At 35.1% G+C, this 26,534-nt stretch overlaps 2 protein-coding genes across 6 annotated transcripts in view; one reads left to right on the forward strand and one right to left on the reverse strand.

Moving 5' to 3' along the window:
• Window positions 1-26,534, forward strand: part of Trmt6 (tRNA methyltransferase 6 non-catalytic subunit) — a 52,168-nt gene that overhangs the window by 1,263 nt on the left and 24,371 nt on the right. For 2 of the 5 annotated variants that reach the window (XM_076851548.2, XM_076851546.2), the window contains one exon: window positions 3,011-3,188. The gene's annotated coding sequence lies outside the window, so the exon portion shown is untranslated. The other 3 variants (XM_076851550.2, XM_076851549.2, XM_076851551.2) reach the window with 3 other exon arrangements.
• The window catches only part of Mcm8 (minichromosome maintenance 8 homologous recombination repair factor), a 35,264-nt gene continuing 11,153 nt past the window's right edge, over window positions 2,424-26,534 (reverse strand). The window contains exons 9-19 of the mRNA XM_076851543.1: window positions 23,440-23,591; window positions 22,558-22,753; window positions 20,095-20,125; window positions 19,421-19,561; window positions 16,802-16,943; window positions 11,479-11,674; window positions 9,108-9,327; window positions 8,524-8,733; window positions 7,583-7,659; window positions 3,284-3,473; window positions 2,424-2,734 (exon numbers count right to left, since the gene is read on the reverse strand). Coding sequence (XP_076707658.1) covers window positions 2,642-2,734; window positions 3,284-3,473; window positions 7,583-7,659; window positions 8,524-8,733; window positions 9,108-9,327; window positions 11,479-11,674; window positions 16,802-16,943; window positions 19,421-19,561; window positions 20,095-20,125; window positions 22,558-22,753; window positions 23,440-23,591 — 1,648 coding nt within the window. The 3' untranslated portion in view covers window positions 2,424-2,641. The remainder of the gene's footprint in view (window positions 2,735-3,283; window positions 3,474-7,582; window positions 7,660-8,523; window positions 8,734-9,107; window positions 9,328-11,478; window positions 11,675-16,801; window positions 16,944-19,420; window positions 19,562-20,094; window positions 20,126-22,557; window positions 22,754-23,439; window positions 23,592-26,534) is intronic.

Raw genomic sequence — 26,534 nt, forward strand, 5'->3', positions numbered from 1 at the left:
GGTGGCCTGGAACCGCCAAGGAAGTTCGCCTTCGCGACGCTTTTGCGACACCGACGCTATTCGGCTCCCCAGCGCCCCCGGGTGGCAACGGGAGGTGTGTACCGTTAGGATTCCGCGGGCTTTGCGGAAGTGGTCGGTACCTGGCGCGGCCTCAGAACCAAAGCCAGTGGGCTGGGAAAGCGGGAGAGGAGCACGGACTCATGTGACTGTTTGGCCGAGGTGGCTGGAAAGCAGCAGGCCTCATCTAAGGTAGCAGGGTGAAATCCTCCAAGGCTGGTGGACATAAAACAACCTTTGAGATGTATGTGGAGCTTTGGGGTCCTTGTGGGAGGCTTAAAATATTAGTCAAGTATCTGGTGTAGCCTAAGTATTAGCTCTCTGTTCCTTTCCTGCTTTTTATTAAAATGAACATATATATCTAGGTGTAAAATAGGAATAATGGAGAATGTCAGTAATAAAAATTGCTAATTGTTTACCCGGGAAGAGAACTTACTATAAAGGCTAAAGTGCATTATTATCTCATTTAATCCTCCCAATTCTAACACAGGCTCCAGTATTACCTTTACTTTTAGTTATAGGAAACAATTAGGTTTAGAGGTTAAAAAAACCTGCTTGTTCTAAGAAAATCCCAAGTAGTCATGAATTAGTTAATCATTGATTATTATGTATTCAGTATTAACATGTTACATATTAACACATTAACATTGTTGGTTATTTGAGGTGCCACTACCATGGAGCTACATTTCTGCTGTACCAAACAATATGAATGGTTCTTGTGGCTTCCATTACACCCTTCCAGGGGGTGGTCTGTGATGGCATACCCACTTTAAAGTTGACCTTAAAGACCAATTGAAATTGAACATAATTATAGACCTGAGCATTTTATCAAGATTATCTTTAATTTCTTATGCACATGTTGAAATGCTGATACTGAGGGAAAAACTGAATTTTTTGTTCTAGCATTGTAGAAACAAGCACTGGAATCAGACATTTACAATTCTCCTAGGTAGGCATGGATTTTGAATAATCCTGGTAAGGGGAAATTGGGCAGAAGGAAGGAGAGGAAAGCCTAGTCCAGAGCTTTTATTACTATTAGTAATAAAAGCTTATAGGAGGGGAGGCCCCCTATTGGGCAGGAAGTGAAACATAAACTTCGGGGTTTGTGACTGAAGGGTTTGAAATAAAACTTTTAAGCTGATTGCAAGGGAGAAGTAAACAACTAGCTATTAGTTTGGCCCTGTAATAGTGGATGCCAAATAGACAATTCAAAATCTAAAAGAATATGGAAACATTTCTTATGATAAATTGGGTTTATAATCATCTTTTCCCCTATAACTTTACCTAATATTATTACCCTTTGATCTTTCAAAGATCCGAAAGGTCCTATTTCCTCTTTAATGTCTACTACTTTTGATATCATCTCTTGAGTTCTTATGAAACATATTAAGTCTGTTTAGTCTTTAAAGACATAGTTACATTACCATCTACCTTTTCAAAAAATCAGCTTTTAATATTCACATTGAATATTAATCCCACATTCATTTTAGTTTTGATCTTACTATTGTTTAAATATTCAATGTTCATTGTTTTTTAAAAATTTTTTTTTCATTCATCTGGTTTGCTGAAAGTTTTAGTAGATTTTCCAAATGGCTCACACTGCCTGTATGTTAAAAGTGTTTGCTGGCTACATACACAAATGCTAGTTTGGCTGGCAGCCCAGTTCCATTTTAATTCATCATAAAATATGGAAAATTCTGACATAAGTGGTCCAGTCTCCTGAAGTAGAACTGGGAAAACTCCCTAGCATCCTATGAAAAGCCTTCTTTAACTGTTTCTGGATGAGGCTTCTTTTTAGAATTCAGCAATTTAAAGATGCCCATGAAGAATCCCTTTGTTGCTCTTCTGATGTGGGTAGGGGGTATTCTTTAGTCTTTCTGCAGAGGTTCCTGGTATGTAAGTGACATCAGTGGGGCATGGGGGCTGTAGCACATTCCTATTCAGCATCCAGTGCGGCAGTAGGGTGGTAGCAGTTTCCTTTTTAGGCCAGTTCTAAGGCATGGTTTTACAAATTGCTTCTGGAAGCTTATCCTCTTGGATCATCTGCCTTCTTACAATTCTGTAAGGTAACCAAAATCTTCCCCAAAACTTCTTCTCTTGCTTAATCAAGTTCTACTGCTTGCAACCAAGAGTCTACAAAAACTAGCCTGTGAGTCAAATCAGACACCCTGCTTATAATTACTAGTTATTTTTAAAAAATTCAGAATATTTTATATTCTCAACATGAAAGTTTTATAAAATTCAGATTTTAGTGTTGAAAATTTTATTGGAACATGGACAGGCTCATTTGTTTAGGTATTATCTGAATGTTTTCCCTGATGAACATCTAATATATGTAAAACTGAAATATTAAAAAAATTCAAAAATTCAACTATAAATAATTTATTTCATTTAGATAAAACAATGTAAATAATTTGTTTTTTGGGGAATCTATAAAATTTTAACACATGACTATCACTTTTTATATTATAACACTTTCTTCCTAATGTATTACTTTTAGATCATTATCTTTCAGAACAATTTTTTACATAGTCTTCATTTTTGAGACAGCTTTAAATGGAGTCCTTGACATGGCAAAGCCATTTCACAGAGTTTGAAGCTGGTAAATCTTTGGGCCTTTTTTCAAGAGGAAACCTTGGTCATTGAGTGATCCAATAAAGTTTTCAAAATCAGCAACCTGGAAGAAAACATCAAAAAAAAATTAGCCTGTTAATAGGCCAAAATATGTTAAAAGTGTTTGCTGGCTACATACACAATATGCTAGATTAAAAATATAACTTTTTAATCTCTCCAATAGTAATATGTAACTATCAAGTTTCTTGGGGAAATAAAATTATTTGTACTTTTTACTGCACCTCAGTATATTTTTAGTGTAAAAACAAAAATTAGACTAGCTTTTAAAATTAAGTAATTTTACATGTTTAAAAATGCAATTACATTGATTTTTCCCTAGAACTCTGAAATAGGAAGAACAGATGGAATGATGTACATATAACAGATGAAGAAACTGAGGTTCAAAGACAATAAGATGACTTGCCCACAGGGATTGTCAGCAATCCCCGTATGGAGACTGGGTCTTGCTATGATGCTTCCCTCTAGCTATGAAGATGTTGAAAGAACTTTGTAAAGAGGTAGGTATAAATCTTAAATAAAAACTGTTTTTGTACTATTATTCATTAATGAGACTCCTGAAATTATTAATAAAAAAAGATTAAGTTTATCATACCTGAATATTTAGCTCTTTGGCAATCTGTCGAAGTTGATGGAATTGAAACAGATTATTATAAGTTCTTTCAGCAATGCTGTTGAGAGCAGAAATAAATCTTTTTGCTGTTGACCTGTTGCTCATTCCAGAGCCGTGCTGTGATCGCTCAAAATCTAGGTTTCCAAATTCATCAGAGTAAGTTCCTAGCATGCTTAAGGAAAGGGAAAGAAAATGTTATTCAATATAGCATGGCTATAGGAATTTTTGTTCTGGGTTTCTAAGTGTATCCCAGCGACATGGGAGGCTGAGGTAGGATCACAACTTCAAGGCCAGCCTTAGATACTTAGCGAAAACCTGTCGCAAAACAAAACATAAAAAATTAGAAAGGGCTGCGGATATAACTCAGTGGTAAAGCACCCCTGGGTTCAATCTCTAGTACAAAAAAAAGAAGAAAAAAAAACAGAAAAACCTGGAAGTAGCCATGAGACTCTCACTTAGCAAAGATTCAAACGTATTTTTTGAGTGACCACTTTGAAATCCAGTGTGGTATAGATTTGTTTAGGATAAGAATATTTTGGACACAGTTACAACTGCTTTTAAGAAAATTTTAAATTTGAAAAGAGAAACACATAAAAGCAGAGTTGACAAACTACAACAACACCTGAAACATTCTTTTTAAAAATTCTAAACATAATAAATTTAGGTTTTATTTGGTAAAGATATGTTCCTATTTCCTAGAGAGGCGGCATCTGGCAAAGAAAAGACATTTTAAAATACTCTACAAATGAACTAGGTTTATGCTGATGCACAGTAATGATGGTTAGATATTACCTCCAGCTCTCTTTCACTTTCTCTTATTTTTACAATAGCACCAAAGAAAGAAATATGCACTTGACAGTGAGTTTTAGCTGGAAGTCTGAAAACACCAGTTAGAGATTAAATTAACCAGCCTACAACGTAGCTTTATTGCCAATTCCCTAACTGTACAATGAAACAGATACAAACTCATAGCCAGGTTAAGAAGCAAAGATGTTATTTAATCAGAAATTAATCAACTATGTATCAGTCACCTGCTAGGCAGTGGGTTTATATTGGTGAACAAGACAGGTACAATCCCTGTACTTATGGAGCTCATAGGAATGATCTTCAAGTCACTAACAATAAACTTTCACTGTGTTCCTTGAACAGATAATAGCCTACATTAAAGAAAACAAACTGAACTAATAGGAATATAAGACTATAATAAAACAACAAAACTTATGATGAGTATTTTCTTCTCTGAAAAGTATACTCTTACTTAGGCTTTTATGATTACAGTATGCTTCTTATAAGGTGTCAAAATGCTTTACGTTAATAATTAGGTAACACTAACCTTAATCATATATTTTTTTTTACCATAGAATATCTAATTTAATCCTTCCCCAAACCCTATGATTTAGAGACTATTATTTTCATTGTACATATGAAGACACAAAGTCTGGTAAGGTTAAGTGAATTGCCAAAGGTCACACAACTAATAAGTGACATATTTGGAATTTTAATCCATGCTACAATGTTGCAGATATGAAGAAAATATGTAAGATATTTGAGCTACTTTCCTGAAATAGAAAAAACTCAAAATAATCTCCAGCCTTTAAAGGTTGCTCTATTCTGTTATGTTTCCTAGTGTATTTTCAATTTTAGAAGAATCTTAAATGCAAACATTTAATTTTCAAAAAATGTACAGCTGTGTGCCCTGCTAACTCAGATGAACTATGTTACAGTTTAGATTTTTTTCAGTCAAGCTTAGGCTTCCCAATTAAAATGTAATTTTACAGTTTCAAAAACCACTTTAAGGGCAAACCTTCAATGAAGCTGAAGAGATAAGAAACTAAAACAGAAAATTTAAAGAATGAACAATGATTACTAAGCTCACTTTTAGCATTAAATGAGGGCCTACAGTGTGCCAGGCATGATTCTGGGCCTTGGAAATACACTGTGGTAAATGAGACTGAGAAGGTCCCTGCTCTCATAGGCTAAGGAGAAAGCACATTTAGTATAGAAAACAGATAATCCAATGTAATCTCAATATGTTTAACTGGGTCTACCATGGAAATAATGCTACACACAATTCAAATCATTTGCAATCCATTCTCTATCCTCACTGTTGCTGACAAACTCTAACATACTGAATTAAAGAAAAAGTTCCTCCTCTTCTATAGACTGCTTATACGAGAAAAAAACAAGCTCAGATTATTGCTCAGGCCTTCAGTTTGGGTTCCCTTCTAATCATATGCATACCTGCAGAGACAGCTGAGGGAACCAAGCAGCCTCCATGTATGAAGCAGTACCAGACTGAGGATAAAGAAAACTAGATAAAGTCTTTCCCCATTAGGAAAGAGAAAAAAGGTTCTCTAGTTGAGGGCTGTTGCACAATTTAGAATGACAGCACTGAGAATTAGACCCTAGAAATTCTTTGATGGTGTAATTTTGCAATCTTCTAATATGGGATCCAAAATTTGCTAGTTTTTGAAGGGTTCAGTTTATTGTATGAGCCAGAGGAAAAAGGGGATATTCTCAATATCAAAGCTGGCACTGAGACTAAATAGTGTCACTGAGTGTCCACTACTGTGCCAGAACCACATTTATCACCTTCAATAGCATCACTGAAGACACATCAGAGCACAATCCTTTGTGGTGTGTTTTATACAAGAGACTGAGAGCAGAATCTAACTTGCCTAGCAGCTCCAGATTGGACTCTACAGCCTTGTTTTTCCATCTGTGAGGCACTATAATTCACAGCCAAAGAGAAACAACTGGGCAAAGCCACCTAGTTCTGACACCATGCAAGCCCCAGAATATCAGCAACTAGAAAACTAATACATCTACCTTTGACATCTTTAACATACTTTGGCCTTGGAAAAATAGAATCCTGATTTCAATTTTATTTGCTGTGAGAGCATTGAAAAAATAAAATTTAAACCTAAATTATGATAAAGTTGTGAAGATGAGGGCAGAACTCTTCTAGGCAGTGATATGGAACAATAACCAAAATACATTCTAAATGAAATCAATGTTTATATACAACATACATATACAATATATACAATATTCATATATAATATACAATTGCATATGGTATGCAACCATCTGTCTGCAAAGGGGAAAAAAGAAAATACACATATGTAGTTGTGATGAGTATTTTGTATCTGTAAGTCACACAAAAAATTGGTAATATTTGTTGCTACTAAGGCAGGAGGAGGAAGAACTGGATAGCTATTAAGCAGGTTAAGAAGAAAGCTTTTCTACTACCTAATTTTTAACTTTGGAATTTTGAATTTTATTATAAATGTATTTAAAATTTAAAATTTTGGGGGAAAAGAACACTAAAATAATTAGCTTTTACTTTTGCTGATTAAAAAAATAAATACATGTCTAAAGTATCCATATATACTCAATTAAAGAGAAACTTTTCTACCTTCTAAAAATCATGATCTGCCTAATGATATAAAATGCAAAGGATACAAGAGAGCACTGTTTATCAAAATTGAAATATAATTACCTTGTAAGCAGCAATATCACTTTTAAGAATATATTAAAATACAATTTACCCACAAGTGAAGCATCTTATATAGAATATTACTTATGTAGCACTGTTTCTAATAGCCAAGAATCAAAAATATTCATGAATCTAGCAATGAGGGACTGATTAAATAAACTACAATGTATCTTACAACAGAATACTATGTAACTACTTAAAAAGTTCCCCATTACTTAATAAAGAATGATCTATGGATACAGCCTTAAATTTAAAAATGGTACAAAGTGTAAACAGTATGCTATTTAAGGGGAAGTAATGGGTATCTCAGTGGAGAAGGATGAGTGGTAAATGGATAAAAATAAGCATTCTCAAAATATGTATTTTTTATTTCAGAACCATATGAATGTATTACCCATTAAATTTTTTTTTTCTTTTTTTAACTCTCCCCGCCAACTTCAGTACTAGAGATGGAACCTAGAGGCACTCTACCACTGAGCTACATCCCCAACCTTTTTTTTTTTTTTTTTTGAGACAACGGTCTCCCTAAATTTTCCTAGCTTACAATCCTTCTACATCAACCTCCCAAGTTGCTGGGATTACAGGCATGAAATACCACACCAAGCTCAAAAATTACCTAAAGATATACACAGCCAGAAATATTTTAAACCAAGAAAGTATAATTTCTTTGAAGGAAAATAAATAATCTCATAGGCTAAATAACCTTATTAACAATATAGTTTGAGATGGGAAGATAGATAACTATCTTTTCATTTTAAAAGCATTTAAAATTTTAAACTCACCTATATTTCATAATTTGAACTATATCCTCAGCATCTTCTTTGGTTGCTTCCTCTCTTAATTCTAACCTTGCTCGTGCCTTTGAAAAGAAACAAGAATTTTAAAATAACAAAAGTTAAAAATATTTACTACTGTTTGAGCATGTATGCTATGTCTAACTTATTTATTCACTGTACATAACAACTGACTTTTGAGGGAGATAGGAAAAGTCAGAATTACAAAAATAATTAAAAAGCTTGAGTATAAAAATAACATATTTAAAATACTGATAAAACTTATTCCTACCTACTAACATCTTTTTCTAAGAGTGTTCATTTCAGAAGATTTTATTATTTTAACTACCAAAATTCTTGTAGCATCCCAAAATGTGAAATGAAAAGATATTGCTGTTAGAAATATAGGTATTATCCTTACAGACCTATTAGGTAATCAAATCAAACACCTAAGTACTTGGAACATTTCATGTTACCAAATACCCAACATGGACTTTTCAGACACTTGAGGAATTTCCTAAGTGCCATTAAAAAAAAATAAGGGCTGGGCATGGTGGCACATGCCTATAATCCCAGTGGCTTGGGAGGCTGAGGCAGGAGGATCGAGAGTTCAAAGCCAGCCTCAGCAACAGTGAGGCACTAAGCAACTGAGTGAGACCCTGTCTCTAAATAAAATACAAAATAGGGCTGGGGATGTGGCTCAGTGGACAAATGTTCCAAAGAAAAAGAAAAGTTACATAGTAAGTAACTGGTCCAGTGCCTAGAAAGAAATCACTATATGTTGACATGTTACAGTTGTGACCAATCTTTTTAAACACTTATATGTCAATTTTTAACATCTCTCCATAGGAAGAAAAGTCAGTTGTGCAGCAATTTGATCAAAATGGAAATTACATCTACCCTCTTATTGCCAAAAAAAAAAAAAAAGTATGAATGTAAAATTAACAAACCTCTGTTAGACGGATCAAAGATTCCAGCTGCCTAGTAGTGATTGGTGAGCTATTTAACCGCTGGCTCTGTTTCCGAAGCTCCAGGTAGAAATCTTGAAGAACTTGAGCAGCTTCTGTGGACAGCCTTGGGTAGACATACTGTCGAGCATAGCCAATGTACTTTCTCAATAGCTGGTGAGGAATCAGATCTATTGTTTCTCCAGGAACTACCTAAAGCATGATAGAAAGGCCCAAGATTACAGAATAAGCAGCAATAAAATCTTCCTGCTAAAATAACTTGTTTAGAGAAACATATAATTCTAAAATATGTACTTCTAAACAAAGAAAACATTATAGCTGTAGTTCTCATTCTCACTGACTTAGATGATTTCAAAGTTTACATAAACTCTAGTATCATTGTATGAAAGTTTATATATTATTACTCTACCATAAACTAAACACTGAACTTTTTTTTTTTTTTTAATCTCTTTTTGGTTGCTGGGAATTGAATCTAGGTCCCATTATGGTGCCATAAACCCAGCTTCCGTCACACACTGAACATTCAAATAGAACCAAACTGAAGGATTAAGGAAAAACATGTATACCTTTAGTCTTTCTGATAATGGTTTCTCAGAAACCACTTCAAGTATGGAAGTATTTGAATCTTGACTATTCATACGAGCTACTGTGGCACTGCTAACAGTTCTCTGCTTTCCAGCTCTTATTGCAATCACATGTTCAGAGAGTAAATGATCGTGCTGCTCATTTGGGGTATCTAACAGGATAAAGACCAAATCGAATCTGGATAGTAGGGCACTCCCCATTCTAGGAAGTATGAAAGAAAGAAGAAACAATGATTGGAATCAAAACAACCACTTCTCCTTTATGTTCTATTATTACTAACTGGCAATGTTATATTTTCTATCAGAGGCTGTATTTAATTGAGTCTTAAGCTTTTATATTTTTTTTCTAACCAAAACATTGAGATTCTCAAAGTATTTGTCTCATTCAGAAGCAAAAACCTTTTTCTTCAAAGTCTATTAGTCATTAGAAACAAAATGCAAAATGTTCTATTTAGTCATCTTCTCTGAACCCATCAATCCAGGTAACTTCGGCTTAATTCACAATAGCTAAACTGTGGAAGCAACCTAGATGCCCTTCAATAGATGAATGGATAAGGAAACTGTGGTATATATACACAATGGAATATAATTCAGCATTAAAAGAGAATAAAATCATGGCATTTGCAGGTAAATGGATGGAGTTGGAGAATATCATGCTAAGCGAAGTAAGTCAATCCCAAAAAACCAAAGACCAAATGTTCTCTCGGATAAGTGGATGCTAATCCATAATGGATATGGTGGAGGCATGGGAAAAAATGGAGGAACTTTGGTTGGGTAAAAGGGAAGGAGGGTAGAGAGGGGAGGGTGCATGGGGGCAGGAAAGATGGTGGAACGAAATGGACATTATTAACTTAGGTACATGTATGACTGCACTTATGATGTCTCTACATTGTGTACAACCATAGAAATATAAGTTGTGCTGCAATTGTGTACAATGAATCAAAATGCATTGTTGTCATATATACCTAATTAATTAATTAATTAAAGACATGAGAAATGAAATCTGGAGTGACCGAACAATGTGATGAAGGCTCCAAAACAGGTCTATGATGCCACTAAAATCAGAGTCCAAGTGTCCTATATTTTTATTCAAGAGGATCTTTCTGATTTTTATAATACTTCACTAAAGAAAAATTCCTAATAGATTGACATTTTTGGTGGTGGTAGCATGGAAATGCTCCAGATCCTCAAGTATAATTGTGTATTTAATGATATATCAAATACTATTTTTATATGAGGTATAAATCATTAATATTAAGAAGTTAGCCAGGGTGATGTTACACACCTAGTAGGTCCAGTTACTGGAGAGGCTAACACAGAAGGTTCACTTGAGCCCTGAGTTCAAGACCAGCCTGGGCCACACAATGAGATCTTCATCTCAAAAACATAAATAAAAAAGCCAGATGCAGTGGCTCACGCCTGTAATCCCAGTAGCTTGGGAGGATGAGGCTGGAGGGTCATGAGTTCAAAGCCAACCTCAGCAACAGTGAGTCACCAAGCAACTCAGTGAGAGACCCCATCTCTAAATAAAATAAGGCTGGGGATGTAGCTCAGTAGTTGAGTGCCCCTGAGTTCAATCCCTAGTACCCACCCCCCCAAATATAAATAAATAAAATTTTAAAAACTAGAAAGTTAGCTTTCTCCCCTCACTAGACTTAAGGTTCTAATTTTTCATATGAAGTACTCTAGTCTTTTTCTCACTTTTGCAATACTTAAATCTGTTTTCCACTTTCCATATTTCATCCAAACTGTTCAAAACTAATTAGAAGAGAAAGTACACATGCTTAACATATAAACATTGTTTTTTAAAAAAGTGAGATCACAATATATTTGTAAGAATGTAACATGGTCTTCTCAATAACAAAGCATAAAAATGTTTTTCTATCAGTACATTCAAAGCCACTTTCATTCTTAAATTGCTACTCTCTACTGTGTAATTTTAATATGGTTTTAAGTATTCTGTTTTTTCCCAGTGATAAACAGTGGTTCAGTAGCCACCCTAAAGTATATCTTTATGCCTTTTTTCTGTGACCAAGACTCCCAAAAGTAAAATGGTTGAAGCAAATGTGATTATATATTTACAGCATTGTGATAAACATAGCAGGTCTTCCCTCAAAATACTAATGGTGTATGTGAGAACCCATTTCCCCACTCCTTTACCAATAATGACTGTTGAAATTTAAAATATTTGTCCATCTGGTAGCTATCAATGGTACTACATTGTTTTTAATTTCCACTACTCAAGCACATTTTATATACTGGAACTTTTAACTTCTGTGAACTATCCATTTATATCCTATTATCTTTTTATTGGTTTATTAAGGGTTCATGATCTTAAAGTGAAAAGACTTACTTCAAATTCTCAGAAACTGTTTTGGCTTTATTGTAGTGTCCCCCAACTGGATTTGCAGCAGCAATAATGGAAGTTCTTGCAGGAAGGCTACAAACCACACCAGCCTTAGCAAGGCTAATACTTTGCTGTTCCATGGCTTCTAACAAGGCTTGATGTTGGTTCCCCATCTTATCAAATTCGTCTATTCCACAAATGCCTACAATCACAGTAGAATAATATGGACAAAAAATATTTTTCTTTGGTCTAGTTCCAAATTTTGTAAGATAGATTATTCTACAATAAATAATTATTTCAGTTTGTTCCTAGTTAAAATTTAAAAAAAGGTCATACAGTGGTAAAAAAAAAAAAAAGGTCATACAATGGAAAATTACTGTTTGCTTTATATTTGTTTTGTTTAACTAAGTTTTATGTAATATTTATGTGTTCACCACTTTTCCATAAACACAGCATTATGTTGTAAGTTGCAAAAATGAAGATATAAGCATACTCAAAATGCTTATGGACTTAATTCAAAAATACTTAAAAACACTTAAAAAATCCTATGAGATATGCATAATTATGTAAGATGAGTTTTCTGGAGTGGGGAGTGGTTAAAAGGAGATCTTGTAGGGATAGTGGGACAGCATAATTTGAGAGGAAGAGTATGGGCTCTATAGAACAGAAAATCTAGGGACAGCTGTCAACAATACCAGGTTCTTAAAAAATGACAAAATCATGGAATTTTCAGGGAAATGGATGGCACTACAGCAGATTATGCTAAGTGAAGCTAGCCAATCCCTTAAAAATAAATGCCAAATGTCTTCATTGATATAAGGAGAGTAACTAAGAACAGAATAGAGAGGAAGAGCATGAGAAGAAGATCACCACTAAACAGGGACGAGAGCGGGGAGGGAAAGAGAGAGAGAAGGGAAATTGCATGGTAAAGGAAGGAGACCCTCATTGTTATACAAAATTACATATAAGAGGAAGTGAGGGGAAAGGGGAAAAATAAACAAGAGAGAGAAATGAATTATAGTAGATGGGGTAGGGAGAGAAGAAGGGAAGGGGGGAAGGGAGGGGAGAGAAGGGGAGGGGAGGGGAGGGGGGATAGTAGAGGATAGGAAAGGCAGCAGAATACAACATACACTAGTATGGTAGTAGGTAAAAAAGTGGATGTGTAACCGATGTGAATCTGCAATATGTATATAGGGTAAAAATGGGAGTTCATAATCCGCTTGAATCAAATGTATGAAATATGATATGTCAAGAACTTTGTAATGTTTTGAACAACTAATAAAAAAAAAATACCAGGTTCTAATCATACACTTGCAAGGAATCACTTAACCAACTTAAACCTAAAACAAAGCACCACCACTGACTGAAGGCATTTTATGTGCTAGGGCAGGAATGTTATATAATCCATAAGTTAATGAAAACCTCCTAATATCACCTTGTAATATCTTCTTCCCACTTCCCCAGATCAGTTAAATTAGCTGTTAAGGGGTCATATCTGAAGGACTTTGCTGTGGGTTAACCTCATGTATATCTACTCTATATCCAGGTAAACCTTATTAGCTTAGCTCAGAGGTGCTATGAGAAATAATTGCTGATGAGTCTTCGGTATAAATTTCAAGATTCCATGATCCACTTCTGGTTCCATTTACTGGGTTCTGTAATTCATGGAGTCAAGTATCTTTTATGTCAAATGCCCTTCATTTTTGTCTCTATAATTGCCCCTCTAATTATTTTAAACTGTTCTTTTCTTTTGCATTTGCTGAGATTATTTTAAACCTTCCTCTGTACCTTTAATTTCTCCTTTGGCAGGATTAGTGCTATACGCTGCTTTAGTAATTATATTGCTAGTCATCAACTTGCTATCTATAGTGTCCTTACCATGTCCTCCACTTGTTTTATTTCATTAAATTCATGTACTTATTAAATGTTTGAAAAATTCAGGGTGAATTTTCATTGGTTCCTTCAATTATAATTTTATCTAGACTGGGCACTTTTTTGATCCATTTTTTTCCCTCTTTATCTACAATTTGCAGGCTAGGGTGTTAACCCTACCTTTCAGTATCCCAAACATTTGGGAGAGGAAGCAAGGGGGCTTTGTTGAACTTTGGGCCACCTTTCTTACTCATCTCTTTTGAAAAGGTTCACCCCTCACTGTTGAGAATGTGTCCATGTTCACTACAGAAGATTCCTGTACATTAGCTTGTCTCAGCTATTCAGTAAGGCACTCTGAATGATAATGAGCCTTCCCTATGATTTTTCCCTGGTCTTGGCAGTGGGGTATGTGAAGGCTTTATCTCAAATTTTCCATGTGTTGCTTATTACTCTGTCTGCCCACACCTCTCTGGAATCAATGGTATTATTAGAAATTCTCAAAATGACGAGTACTTTTCCTCAGAGGTAGGGATGGGGTAGGAACAAAATCAAAGCTACTTCTTCTCTGGCTGCTACTTTGCAGAGTGTAAAGTAGGAGACAACAAACTTTATCTACAAAGGAACAGTTGTATATATTCCAGTTTTGCAGGCTACTACAGTCTTGTACATTCTTCGGTTTGTTTGTTCTTTACAACCCTTTAAAAACATAAAAACCAGTTTAGCTTGTGTACTGTATTAGAACAGACTGCAGGCTGTTCTTGACTTATAGGCTGAAATTCGCTGACCCCTGATTTTAAAGCATAAACTCATTTCCCTGTTCAAATATAAATGTTAAATTATGCAATTTAACATTTTTTGGTCATTTCATTAGATGCTGAAGAAGGGAAGTATTACACAGCTTTATTACTTGTTTTATCCCCTGAAAGTCTTCAGTAAAGATTTTAGTAGGATCCTGTGTTTGTTTCTAGAACCCAATCTTTGCTGACCTTTCCTTTGTATTTTTTCCTTTATATTTGTAAAATTTCTTTTTATTTTAACAGTGCAATGTTCACCATCCTAGCGCTAACTTATCTACTTATATTTGGTAGAGATGACACTGGTTCTTCACATTCTGCATTTTAAATTCCAAATTCCATTAACTGTCTATACAGCTAAACCTCCAAGTCACCTTCAACTTCTAAATGAGAAATTTTATGATTTAACAGAAAGTATTCTTTTCATATGCTTATTTCCTTCACCTGGTATCTCAGCAAAAATATTCTCACTTCTGATATGCTATATTATAATCTTGAGTTCATTAACTCAATAAATATTTAATAACTTCTACATACCAGTACTATATTCTAGGCATGCAAGATATACTACTAAAAAGACAATATTCCCTACCCTTGTGAAGCTTACATTATTCTCTGTTGACAGGAGGCAGACAATTAAAAATGTAAATCATATGGGAAATGGTAGGTACTATGAAAGAAAAAGTAGTGTAAAGAGAATAGGGCTTGCTAAGGCAGCAACAGTGTGAAGGAATGATGCTATGACTACTTAAAATATGTTTAGAAAGACTTGCTGGGGCAGAATGCTTGAGCAAAAACATGAGGTAGGAAAGGAACAAATGCTTGCAGACATACGTGGGATTCCTGGGATTAATAACAAGGGCCCTGATGCAGGAATATGATACACCTGGAATTCTGATGATGTTCAAGGTACAGCAAGGAGGCCAGTATAGCCAGAGAAGAGGACACAAGAGGGAAGCAGTAGGTAATGAGGCAGAAGAAGTGATGAATGGCCAGAATGTGAATGGCCCTTGACTACCCTCATGACTTTGGCTTTCACTCTGATTAAGATAGGCAGCTGAGCAAAAGAATAACATAAATCAAGATTTTATGAGATTACTTTACTTCATTAAAAACAATAGAAAGAGGTAAAGTCATTAAAGGTAAGAATCCAAGTGAGAGATGATGATGTCACAGACCAGGGTAGGAGCAATGAAGAAGTAGATACTGGATAGATTTTAAATGTAAAGGAAGATTTACTAAGAAGTTAAGTGTGTGTATGAAAAACAAGTCAAGGATGCCGCCATGTTTCCTGATTTAAGCAAATAGAACTATGGAATTATTTACTGATGAGGAATAGGCTTAAAAGGCAAGATGAGGATTTTGGCTTTAGACGTGTAACGTTTGAGAAATTGATGGAGATACTCTATAGATAAGAATATGTGCTTGGTGTTCAAAGGAGAAAAGATTATAAATTTTGGAATTTTTAGCAGACAAGTAGGTAAACAAAGCCATAACACTAAGTTCAAGACCTCCAATAAAGTAAGTATAGACTTGGAAGACAAAAGGTTCAAGAACTAAGTACCTAAAGTACCTACTAGTTAAGAAGCTGAGGAGATGAAGATGCACTAAAGACTGAGAAGGAATAGCAAGTGAAGTAAGAAGAAACCTAGCAAAGTATGGTGACCTGACATCCGAGTTTCAAGTGTTTCAAAAGGGAGGAGTGATCCCCTGTGTCAAATGTTGATAACAATACTGGACTTAGAAATAATGAGATGACTGGCAAACTCAAAGAATATTCTCCATTGGACTGGAATCTGACATATGCATAAGGAACATGTTTTAAGGCATCACAAGAAAAAACTTAATTACTAACGTCCAATGTGAGGATCCATTCTTGCTGAGTCCTACTATCACTCAAACCCTGGAAAAACCCTAATATAGGGTTTGAAATATAGGAAAACTAAAATTCTAAAGTGACAGCTCTAAACTTATATGGCAAGTCTCTTTTTAGTATATGATGACATCCACTTTCTTTTGAGTTCAAGGTAACCAGACTATTTTGAGCTAAGTAACATTAATACATTCAATTGTATTAAATGAGCACTTAAATACTAGTCAATGTGAATAGTCAATCAACAAGATATCTAAATCCTACTCTATAGAGAGCTTACAAGCTCCAAAACTTTTAATTTTTATACGTAATTGTATGTGCTAAGAGATTCTGAAAATAAAGGACTTAAGTTCCAGTTTTAATTCTATAGTCTAAATAAACATTATAAGTACCATATTTTCAATTATGAATTCTGACATTCATTGGCAACTCACTGGTTAAGCAATGCTATCCAAAGGCCTCTTGGACCAAATGTAAAGTAACCGAAAAAAGAAACCGTTTTTTGGAAAAACAAACAAACAAACAAAAAAACAGAACAAAAATGCAGAATTATTGATTAGTGGGAAGGGATGGGGGAGGGGAATAGTAAAGAGTAGAATGAATCAGACATAATTTTCCTAGGTTCATATATGAATACACAACCAGTTTAACTCCATAACATGTACAACCACAAAAACAAAGTTATACTCCATGTATGTATAATATGTCAAAATATGCTCTACTGGCAAGTATATCTAAAAAGAACAACAACAAAAAAGAATTATTGACTAGTATCCCTGTTATCTCTCACCTTGATCACCAAGTACCAGAGCCCCAGCTTCCAAAGCAAAATCACCAGAGGAACTATCTTTTGAAAGAGTTACAGTTAGACCAGAGCTAGTCGTAGTGTTACCACAGACATATACACCACGTGGAGCAACGTTGCATACTGCCTACAAAAAAAAACATATAAAAGAATCAGAGTAAAAGAGAAATGACAGCAAATACTTAATTGCTCACAAATATTAGCTACATGCTCAGAATTCTCTTAGGAGCTTTACTATACAATCTTCACCACTATGAAGGGAAAAGTATTCTTATTTACTGATGTAGAAAGTAAAGCTTATAGTGAGTGACAATGAAGTGAGCTATGAAGGTGGGAAGCCAGGATTCCATCAGACCCAGGCAATCTAACCCTAGAGTTTGTGGTCATGTCAATGTTTAACACAATTCCATTTTATGCTCATTTTTCAAGTACAAACAGCAAATCCTGAATACCAATTTTAATTTTAAAAGCTCAATGCTTTAAAGATCAGGTAATAAAATTGTTCAATATGTGTTTACCTTCTAAGCAGATAAGTTACGATAGGTCAGAAAAGTAAATAGTACTGAATTAAAAACACCAATCTTGGATCTCACCAAACCTCAACTTATGAAATAGTGTATGCAAGGCACTTAACCTGGTACAAGCACATCATAGGCGCACAACTCAAAGCCATGGTATGTGGATATGCACTGCCTGACTCCAGGAGATAGCATTTGCATTATTTTGTTTTTTCCCCTGCATTATAGTTGTATATACTGTTGGGATCACATTGTCATCTTTGTCAGTGGTACACTCTAGACTTGTACAGGGCACACCCCAAAAGACCCTATGACACTGACTCAAAAACAGTTTGTTACTTGCAATTCCATATTTTTTAGTCTTTTTGAAAAACCTATGATACCTCTTTTTTAAAAAAATATATTTTAGTTGTCAATGAATCTTTTATTTTATTTATTTATATGTGGTGCTGAGGATCAAACCCAGAGCCTCACACATGCCAGGCAAGCACTCTACCACTGAGCCACAACTCTAGCCCTTTACGATACTCTTAACAGAGGGAAACAAGTTTCAAGAAGTAAACAGCTCTTAACTACATCAGCCTAATTTTTAAAAACCTGGCTTAGTGGGGCTTATATGCAATACCCTCTTTTTTTTTACAATGTTTAATTTCCATTAATTTTACAGCTTCTATTTTAAAATTCAGTCAAGAGTCACAAAAGCATTTATTCTGGTTCTAAACATCAAGAAAAGTGCTAATGCTAACACTGCTTTAACACTTGTTGGTACTAAAACACACAAGTACAAAAGAAAAGAAAGCTGTAACAATGCAAATCTCCACATATACCTTCTCCTGCATATTTTGGTGAAATATTCTGCTTTCATTTTTATTATGAACTTTGTTTCACCTACAACTATGTATTGTGCCTCCATTGTCATGCTGTGGCAAGGGCTCAGAATAGATTTTTTTTTTTTAAAGTAGGCTTAGCTCATCAAAAGGAATCAAACACGGATGCAATACTTAAATGGAATTAAAATAAAGACTAGTTTAATATTCAAGCACAGGGTATAAAGAATGACTCACACCTGAGGGACACTGGAGTTGCAATGGCAAGATCCAAGCAGTTCTCAATCCTGGCTGCATATCAGAATCACTATGTGGGATTACACATGAACAGATACTGGGACTCTAACTTGGAGACTCTTAATTCAATTGGCTTGGGCTGGCCACAGTATTTTCAAAGAGCTCCAAAGGTGATTCTTAGGGAAAGTCAGGGTTCCCAAAGATTCAGGAACTACAGGACTACAACTCACAGGGAGCCCTTGGCCTGGCCACATTTTCCCCACTAGGCAGGGAAGAAAAGAGTCAAGGGCATTCTGAATTAAACCAATATGTATGGCTGGCTTACCAGGCACCACTCTGAGGAAACCACAAGCACTCCAACAAACAGCATCTATTGGAGCCATCACAAACCCAGGAGGGAAAAAACACTGGACAAAATCTTCTTGGTGACCAACAATTAACTGATCAAAGAAGTTGCTTTGGGCTGGGGATGTGGCTCATGTGGTAACGCACTCGCCTGACATGCGTGAAGCACTGGGTTCGATTCTCGGCACCACGTAAAAATAAAAATAAAACTGAAAAATAAATATTAAAAAAAAAAGTTGCTTTGCTTTATATTCGGGAGAAACATGCAGAAGTATAAAAACAGATCCCTTGCCTCTATCAGATTGTTCTTAAAGCGCAATACTATATTTATGTGCTTGTATGGAGACAGAATGGGAGACTCTGTTTTACCTCCTTAACTAGCCTTTTATATAAGAGGTCATATCACAATAACAAAGTACAGTTAAATTTCATTTCTTTATAGTTGAAGTATCAAACCAGAATGCTTGTGCAGCCTGTATGTCAGGAGACTGATTCAATTTGAAAATAGGGTCAAATACAAGTTATATGTTATTCAAACTCCAGCTTACCTCTGCCACCAAACAAAGCAGATCCTCTAAAACACAAACATTCTATGCTTTGAGAAAATTCACTTGTCAATAACTCATACATTTTTACAAGCAAAAGGTCGAACACTAAAAGGACTGATTTTTTTTTACCTGTAGCATCTGACTCTTTCCCAAGCCTGGATCTCCAACAACAAGGACATGTGGGTCTCCTCGAATTGGTATTCTGTTTTTGTCATCTGCATATTTCTGGGTACCTCCAAAGAGTGCTAATGCCAACGCTGCTTTAACGAGCTTAGGTATAAAAGAGATAAATAAATAAATAAATAAATAAAAACCAGGGGAAAAAAAAAACAATCACAAAGATGACTAGCAAAAGGAGTATTCTTCAACTCTGATATGTTTGAGGATTTTTTTAAAGCATAATAGAACTTTAACTTTTTTTATAATAAAAATCTAGAAATGAACTATAACATAAATGCTTAAAAAATAAAAGCTTGAATGCATTAAAACAAGAAATGTATCTTACAAACTGCTAAGTAAAGGCCTAATTTGCAAGACATAAATCCATTCCATAAAAATGAGAAATATTTATGGTCCCTACTTTAACTTAGTCACTTTTTAAAAAAACTCATTCCCATGAAATAAATGTACTTGATAAGCAGTTTTTTCTTACAAGGGGCTATAGTCTGCCTCCCATATCATTAATTCATGGAGAATAAAGATTCACGTTAAAATGAGTAGCTATTTTTTAACAGAGTAGCTTTTTAGTATTATTTTGTTGACTTTATATGTTTTTTTAAGTGAAGACGAAGTAAAATACTTACTTCATGACCAAAAATCACAGGGCAAAGTGAGCTGGAAAACAGAATACAACTTATAAATTCTAACTTACAATTCTTAATCCAGTTGATATATTTTAGAGTTATTTGCTTAACTTGTTTTATTTAGAACCAAAAAAGACAAGTATAAAAAATTTACATCCCCTCAAAAGTAAATTTCTAACAGTTCTTAATCTATAAAAGGAAGAATGCCTTAAAAAGTATGCTTGTGGAAGAGAGACTTGATATTTGCAAAACACTGTAAAGTAACCAAATATGCTATTGATTTTCTGACAGAACTAGCCTTTAAAATGTACCATACTTAAGATCTTCCACTTTAGACCCATCATCACATGTATTTTATATGAAAAGGCATCTTTAGACCTATATACCCAAGTCAATGAAAGGAGACGAAGGAGTGAACTCAGTACAAAATATGTTAACATGGGATAAAATCTCATTTTTTTTTAGTTCAATTCTGAAAGGGTCAGATTAAATAAGAATCTGAATATAAAGAAGTATATTTACATTCGTCCATTTTATAAACAAGGAACAAACAAAAATGGACAGGGTGATAGAAAAATACAATCAGGAGTAAAATGAAACTCTTTATCTCCTTTAATATGTGTAAGCATAGAAGTTGGTGCCCTGGTCATAATCCCTGGTCATAATCCTAGTGGTATTCACTATTGTGCATGTCCTTGCCTGATTACTGCTGGTGTCCTACCAAGCACCTATACCTGTATTCAAAAGGGCTTTCTATGGCCACAAAAGCACCATCACGCAGGATAGGCAAGCCAGAAGTGCTGGTGTGTTTCATATCCTAGGAGGATCCTCAAACTAAGGCCTTATGGGGGAAAAAAATTGAGGCTACTTTTATATAGTGTTCCAGAAGCCTCAGGAGGATTATGTCCTGGATGCCAGTGGTAACGTGTTCATTAAAGCACCATATCTTTCTCTATATTACTTCTATCTTCCTGTATCAGTATTTCCAGGATCACCTCCCAAATAAATGATGTTTAACCAAATCATTCCTTCCAAAGGAATCTAAATACAGCTTTTCTTTGTCTTCTCCCTACTCCTTTCATGGTCCTCCATTTGTTATCTAGTATGGGTCAACAAATTTTTTCTTAAAGAGTTAGCAAGTAAATATTTTCAACTTTGTAGGCTACCCTGTCTCAGTCATAATTACTCAATGTGTAGAGTGAAAGCAACAACTGACAATATGTGAATGAACTGGGTGGGCCTATGTTCCACTAAAACTTTATTTACAAAAATAGGCAACTGGCCTAGTTTGTCAATCTGCTAGATTAATAAATGTAGGACCATTAAAAATTCTAGTTCTGATGCTGAAATCACGAACATGGGAGATAAAAACAAACTCTGGGAAGAAAACCCAAGTTTTTCACACTAACTTTTCTTCTACGAGCATGACAGAAGGACCATTGAAAATATTCAGTTTTCATTTATAACCAATAAGAAGAATCAAACAGGTGTTTGGATCCTCCTTGCATGCCTGCTCACATACAACTCACACCCAGATCACTCCCCACCCTAGGTTAGAGCATCCTCTCTCTCATGGTAGGTCTGGACCATTATTTAAATAGAAGTCTCTGAGGATTTAAGAATAAATAACCCCTAAGTACAGAAAGAAAAAGCATCAAATTCTCCTAGAGCCCAAAGTATAGGTGAAAAGGAAAGCAAGGCAAGTACAATTTTTCTGATAAAATCCATTTTGAAATTTTCTCAGTTCTTTACCTCTCTTAGGTGCATCTATTATTCAATCTCTTGTTTTGCCCCTATTTCCTCGAAAAATTGTCATAGAAGTATCAAAAATAAGGCTAAGAATGTACCTCAGTGGTAGGGCCCTTGCCTAGTATGCAAGAGACCCTGGGTTTGATCCCAATTGATGTGTGTGTAGGGGACTACCAAAAAAAACAGCATGCGCTGTTAAGCATGTTACAAAATCTGATTTAAACCTTCAGAACAACCTTTTGTTGTAGACTTCTTAAGATAGTAAATATTCCTTATTACTTAAACTTGAGATCAGAATTTTTTTTTCTGTAAAAAGCCAGTGGCAACCTTATAAGCTAAATATATATTTTCTTAAACGAGCTGAGTTGTCACACATACTCAATTCTGCCTGCAGCACAACTGTAGCACAAAAGCAGCCAAAGACACGATGTAAATGACTGAGTGTGGCTGTGTTCCAATAAAACTTGATTTATGTACACTGAAATCTGAATGTCACATAATCTCATGTGTCATGAAATATTCCTTTCTTTTCAACCATTAAAAAATATAAAAACCATTCTTAGTTAATGGGCTATGCCCAAATGAGTGATGCACTGGGATTTTGTCTATGGACTCTAGTTTGCTGACCATTTTGACTAGCTGTTTTTAATGTGTAACCAGAGATCCCCTAACTTGCATATATGTAAAAAAAATTTCAGATATCCTCATACATACTTGACAATAAGTTTAAACAGGTTCTCTTCAGCTTGAATCTCTTGGATAGCATAAAGATCCTTAAGTGAGAACTCCATCAATGTTCCATGCTTACAGCCATCCTCAGAAGTCTTTGTTTTCTGTCCTTTGCTATTGCTAACAGAATTTGCTTCAATGTACAAAAGGAACATACATTTATCATTCTTGTTTCGAGAACCTGTAAATTCAAAATATTAAATATAATAATTGGCATTCATTTGCCCTACAATGACTTAACTAAAATGTTAAAGTCACAGAGAGCTGTAAGTAAACATTTATTGTGGGAAGCCATTCTCACACGTGATTAGCTACCTCCCTGGCTGGGTGTGAGGCGCTTAGACAAGCTGTGTCAGAGCCTTCCCCACCCTTCCCTGGGTGTGAGTGCTTGTCCATGTGGGGGTGACTGACCCCTGACCTAAAAAACAATCACTGACCCTGACCTTGGAATGCTGCCCCCTTCGACCTTCATTGGATGGAATTTTCCCCTGAATTTTTTGTTCCCCAATAAAAGCTCACTCCCTGGTGTGCTTCTCTCTCTTGCTGGCCTCTTGTGTAAACCTCGCTACCATGTCAGAGGCTAAAGGCAGGAGCTGGGAGGAGCCGTCTCTGAGCTGGGCAAGAAAAAGGTAAATTGAGAGTTATGTGTCTTTAATTTGAACTCGCTAGTTAATTTCTGTTTCGAACCTCTAGTATGAAGCTAGTGTACTGGTCGAGTGGCTGAATTTATTTTAAAGGAAGCTTCATCTATGTAAGCAACAAGGAATTTACTAAATTGTTTGAGATTTAGAAGTATGAAGAGAAAAGATGAATACTGACAAATCATTTTTGAGAGGATATTAAAGAAAAGAAAGAGCCACCCCAAACCTTCTTCAGCATTTGAGACTTTGACAATTCCAGTAACAGTCACTGTGTCTCCCGGTACACAGCTATCCACCAGGTCATGCACAAGTTCACATTCTATTGTTCGTGGAATTCGACCTGCTTCTCTCTGAGCATCGGACATAAGCTCCTGAATTCTAAAAAGGTGAAAAGTTTTCAGTTAGAATACATGCTTACATTGGGTTCTTTAGCATATTAACTATTCCAGACTCACACAGTACTTAGCTAAAGGGCAGATTAGTTTAAATAAGATCAACAACATATCTAAAATTGCTTTAGCAGTTTCCAATTCAGGATGGTATAATGAACATGCGCATTTGCCTAGCCTTCCTCTCAGGAACAATCAAAATAAAAAGATACTAAAAAAGCAAAAAGTTGTTTTGGGGCATGCAGAGGTGTCATCAGTAAATAGAATGTTAGTAAAATTTTTGAAAACAGCAAGTAGGAAAGTACTGAAGGATAAAACAAATAAAATCCAGAATGCATGCAGACAAAAATTATAAGGATACAAGAGAAGTGGCACTCAATGTTCTCAGCAGAACCCTAGAAGAGGTCCCAAATTGAAGATGGCAGGAATGGAGAACAGGAAGAAACAGGATTATCAACTAAAAGATAACAGCTATTCAGAATTTTTTTGGAAGGCAGGTAGACAGCCCGTAGGGAAAGAATGAGGACTTAAGCATCTGGCAAAAACTAGAGCATAGTTCTACAGAAATGGATCTCTTCCCTATATATGGAAAGTTAGTGTCCAGTGAAGCAATCAAAACTCCAGAATAAAGCCTTCTCATTTGGCATTTGAGAGCTGAAACCAATTCAAAAACACATAAGTCAAAATTTCTACTTTCTTATTCAGGAATGAGGCCTCATGAGAAAAGACTTCTGCCTACAAAATAGCAAAGGAAACTTATCCTACTCAAAATAATTCCTCTTTTTTTCCATCATATATTTAAGAAGAAAATGGCAGTAATTCAAGGAGAAGAATATTAAAAACAAAAAACAGCTAAGAGTTTTGAGAAAATGTTGCTGTTGTAAAACAAAAATAAGCTGCTATAAAAAGGAATTATGAAAAAAGAAAAATTAGGAAAATTAAAAATATGTATATAAAAGTCAAACTATAGAAAACAAGAAAAAGCCAAAGAAATTTAGAGAACAGCATAAAGAAAATGGAAGCATGAACCAAAAGTTAAGACAAATGAACCATCAAAGGGATGCATCCCATAGGAAGCCCAAAAAGAGAAGAAAAAAGACACTATATGGTTGAAGATGACTGCAGGACAAAAGGACCCATTGGCTTAGGAGGATGAAGACATGACTAGATAAACCTATTTCAGAACTAGATAAACTGTTTCAGAACCATAAAGAGATTACAAAGGAAGGAAAGTACAATCCCCTCAAAGGAATAAGAATCAAACCTCTCATAAACAGCAGGGGAAATGATGACAAAACAGACTACTTTGGTAGTCAGGCAAACTCTTACACAAGCTAGGATCCAGAAATATTTCCAGACATGCAAGGACCCAGAACTTTTTACCAGCTATGCACACTTTCTAAAAATTTACTTAATAATTTCTCCAGAAAAATAATATTTAGAATTATTAAAAGTAGAAGACAAAGTCCAAGTTGGGAGGCCTAATTTCAATCATGCAATGAAGAAAATCCCAGGATGAAGTAGGACTGCAGATCTAAAGAACATGAGATCCAGACTCAAGTAGAACTCAGGAAGGTACATTTTTTAAATTTTCATTTTATTAAAAAAAGATGAACTCCATGCATTCAATAATATATTTAAGAAAGAATGTATGGTTTGGATATGGTATATCCCCCAAGGATTCAAGAGTTCAGAGACTGAGCCTAGAGATGGGGCCTACCCTTCTTGCTCTGATTTCCACGTTTGCCATGCAATCTCTCCTTGGGAGACTATTATAATTAGAAAACAGAAAATAAACTTTGATGATTTAATGTAACATCAGAATGTCTAGAAGTAGAAGTCATGAAAGTTAGTATAGCATCTCTAATGTTATCTACTCACCAAAAGTGGATGCAATAAAGCCAAGGAAGAGAGAGAGACCAAGAATATTATTCAAAGTTGTATAGAACTGCCCTTTACAGTAATTGGATTTAAAAAGAAAATTTATATGTATAACATTTTTTATTTAAATAGTTAATGTAAGTATAATCACAACATTAAAATATTAACTTTGGAATACATTCTCCCAGTTTTCTTCAGAGAAATGGCCAAACACCATCTATCTAATCTTCATAACTTCAAACCTGGCTCCATGGTTAGCTTCGTTCACCCTAATTGTACATTCAAAACTAGTAGAGTAAATGCTGGGGAGTAGCATTGGCCAAATTATATTGTTATATGTAACAAATGTTTCATTATGTACAACTTTCTTGCATCAATAGAAAATGTGTGTGTGTGGGGGGGGAGAACTAGCAAAGTAAAATAAGAAGTCTCAGAATGACACATGTTCAGATCACTTTGCTATAAATAAATGTTTCTAGCTATTTCTTATTAAAATAGCATATATTTACATGTATCTCCTTTGGAAAAATTGTAAAACATAATTTTACAGAAGGAATAAAATGCCTCTGCCTCCTTTGGTGGAGGCAGGACACAATCCTATGCAAGAGTCTTAAACACTTCCTCTTTTATAAAATGAATTATTTATAAAGATCTCTGAATAAATAGTATATACATATATGCTATATATTAGGGTCTTGGTTTTTACAGGGAATAATGGAGAGAAGCTAGGACAGGGCTTGGTAGCAAGCCACCTCATCTTTTTCCTAGGTTCTGTTTTTTAGGACCATCTCCTATTTCAGCCAGGTTTCCTAAAGAACATTCTAGGCTTCAAAACTATCCATTATTTTATATTTAGGGATGAGTTACGGGCCTGTGGCTAGGGAAAAAAATGGGACAATTACTGGATGAAAAATATAAACAGAAACAACTAATAGATTTGCATGGATAGTGGGGGGAGCCTAGAGGAACATAGTATAAAATTCCTAGTGGGCAATGAGAACATGAAATCAAATAGGACCACCTCTAAGATATTTTCTGAAAACTTCAATAT

This window comes from Callospermophilus lateralis, chromosome 3 (genome assembly GCF_048772815.1).
Source record: "Callospermophilus lateralis isolate mCalLat2 chromosome 3, mCalLat2.hap1, whole genome shotgun sequence".
NCBI classification, from domain to species: Eukaryota; Metazoa; Chordata; class Mammalia; order Rodentia; family Sciuridae; genus Callospermophilus; species Callospermophilus lateralis.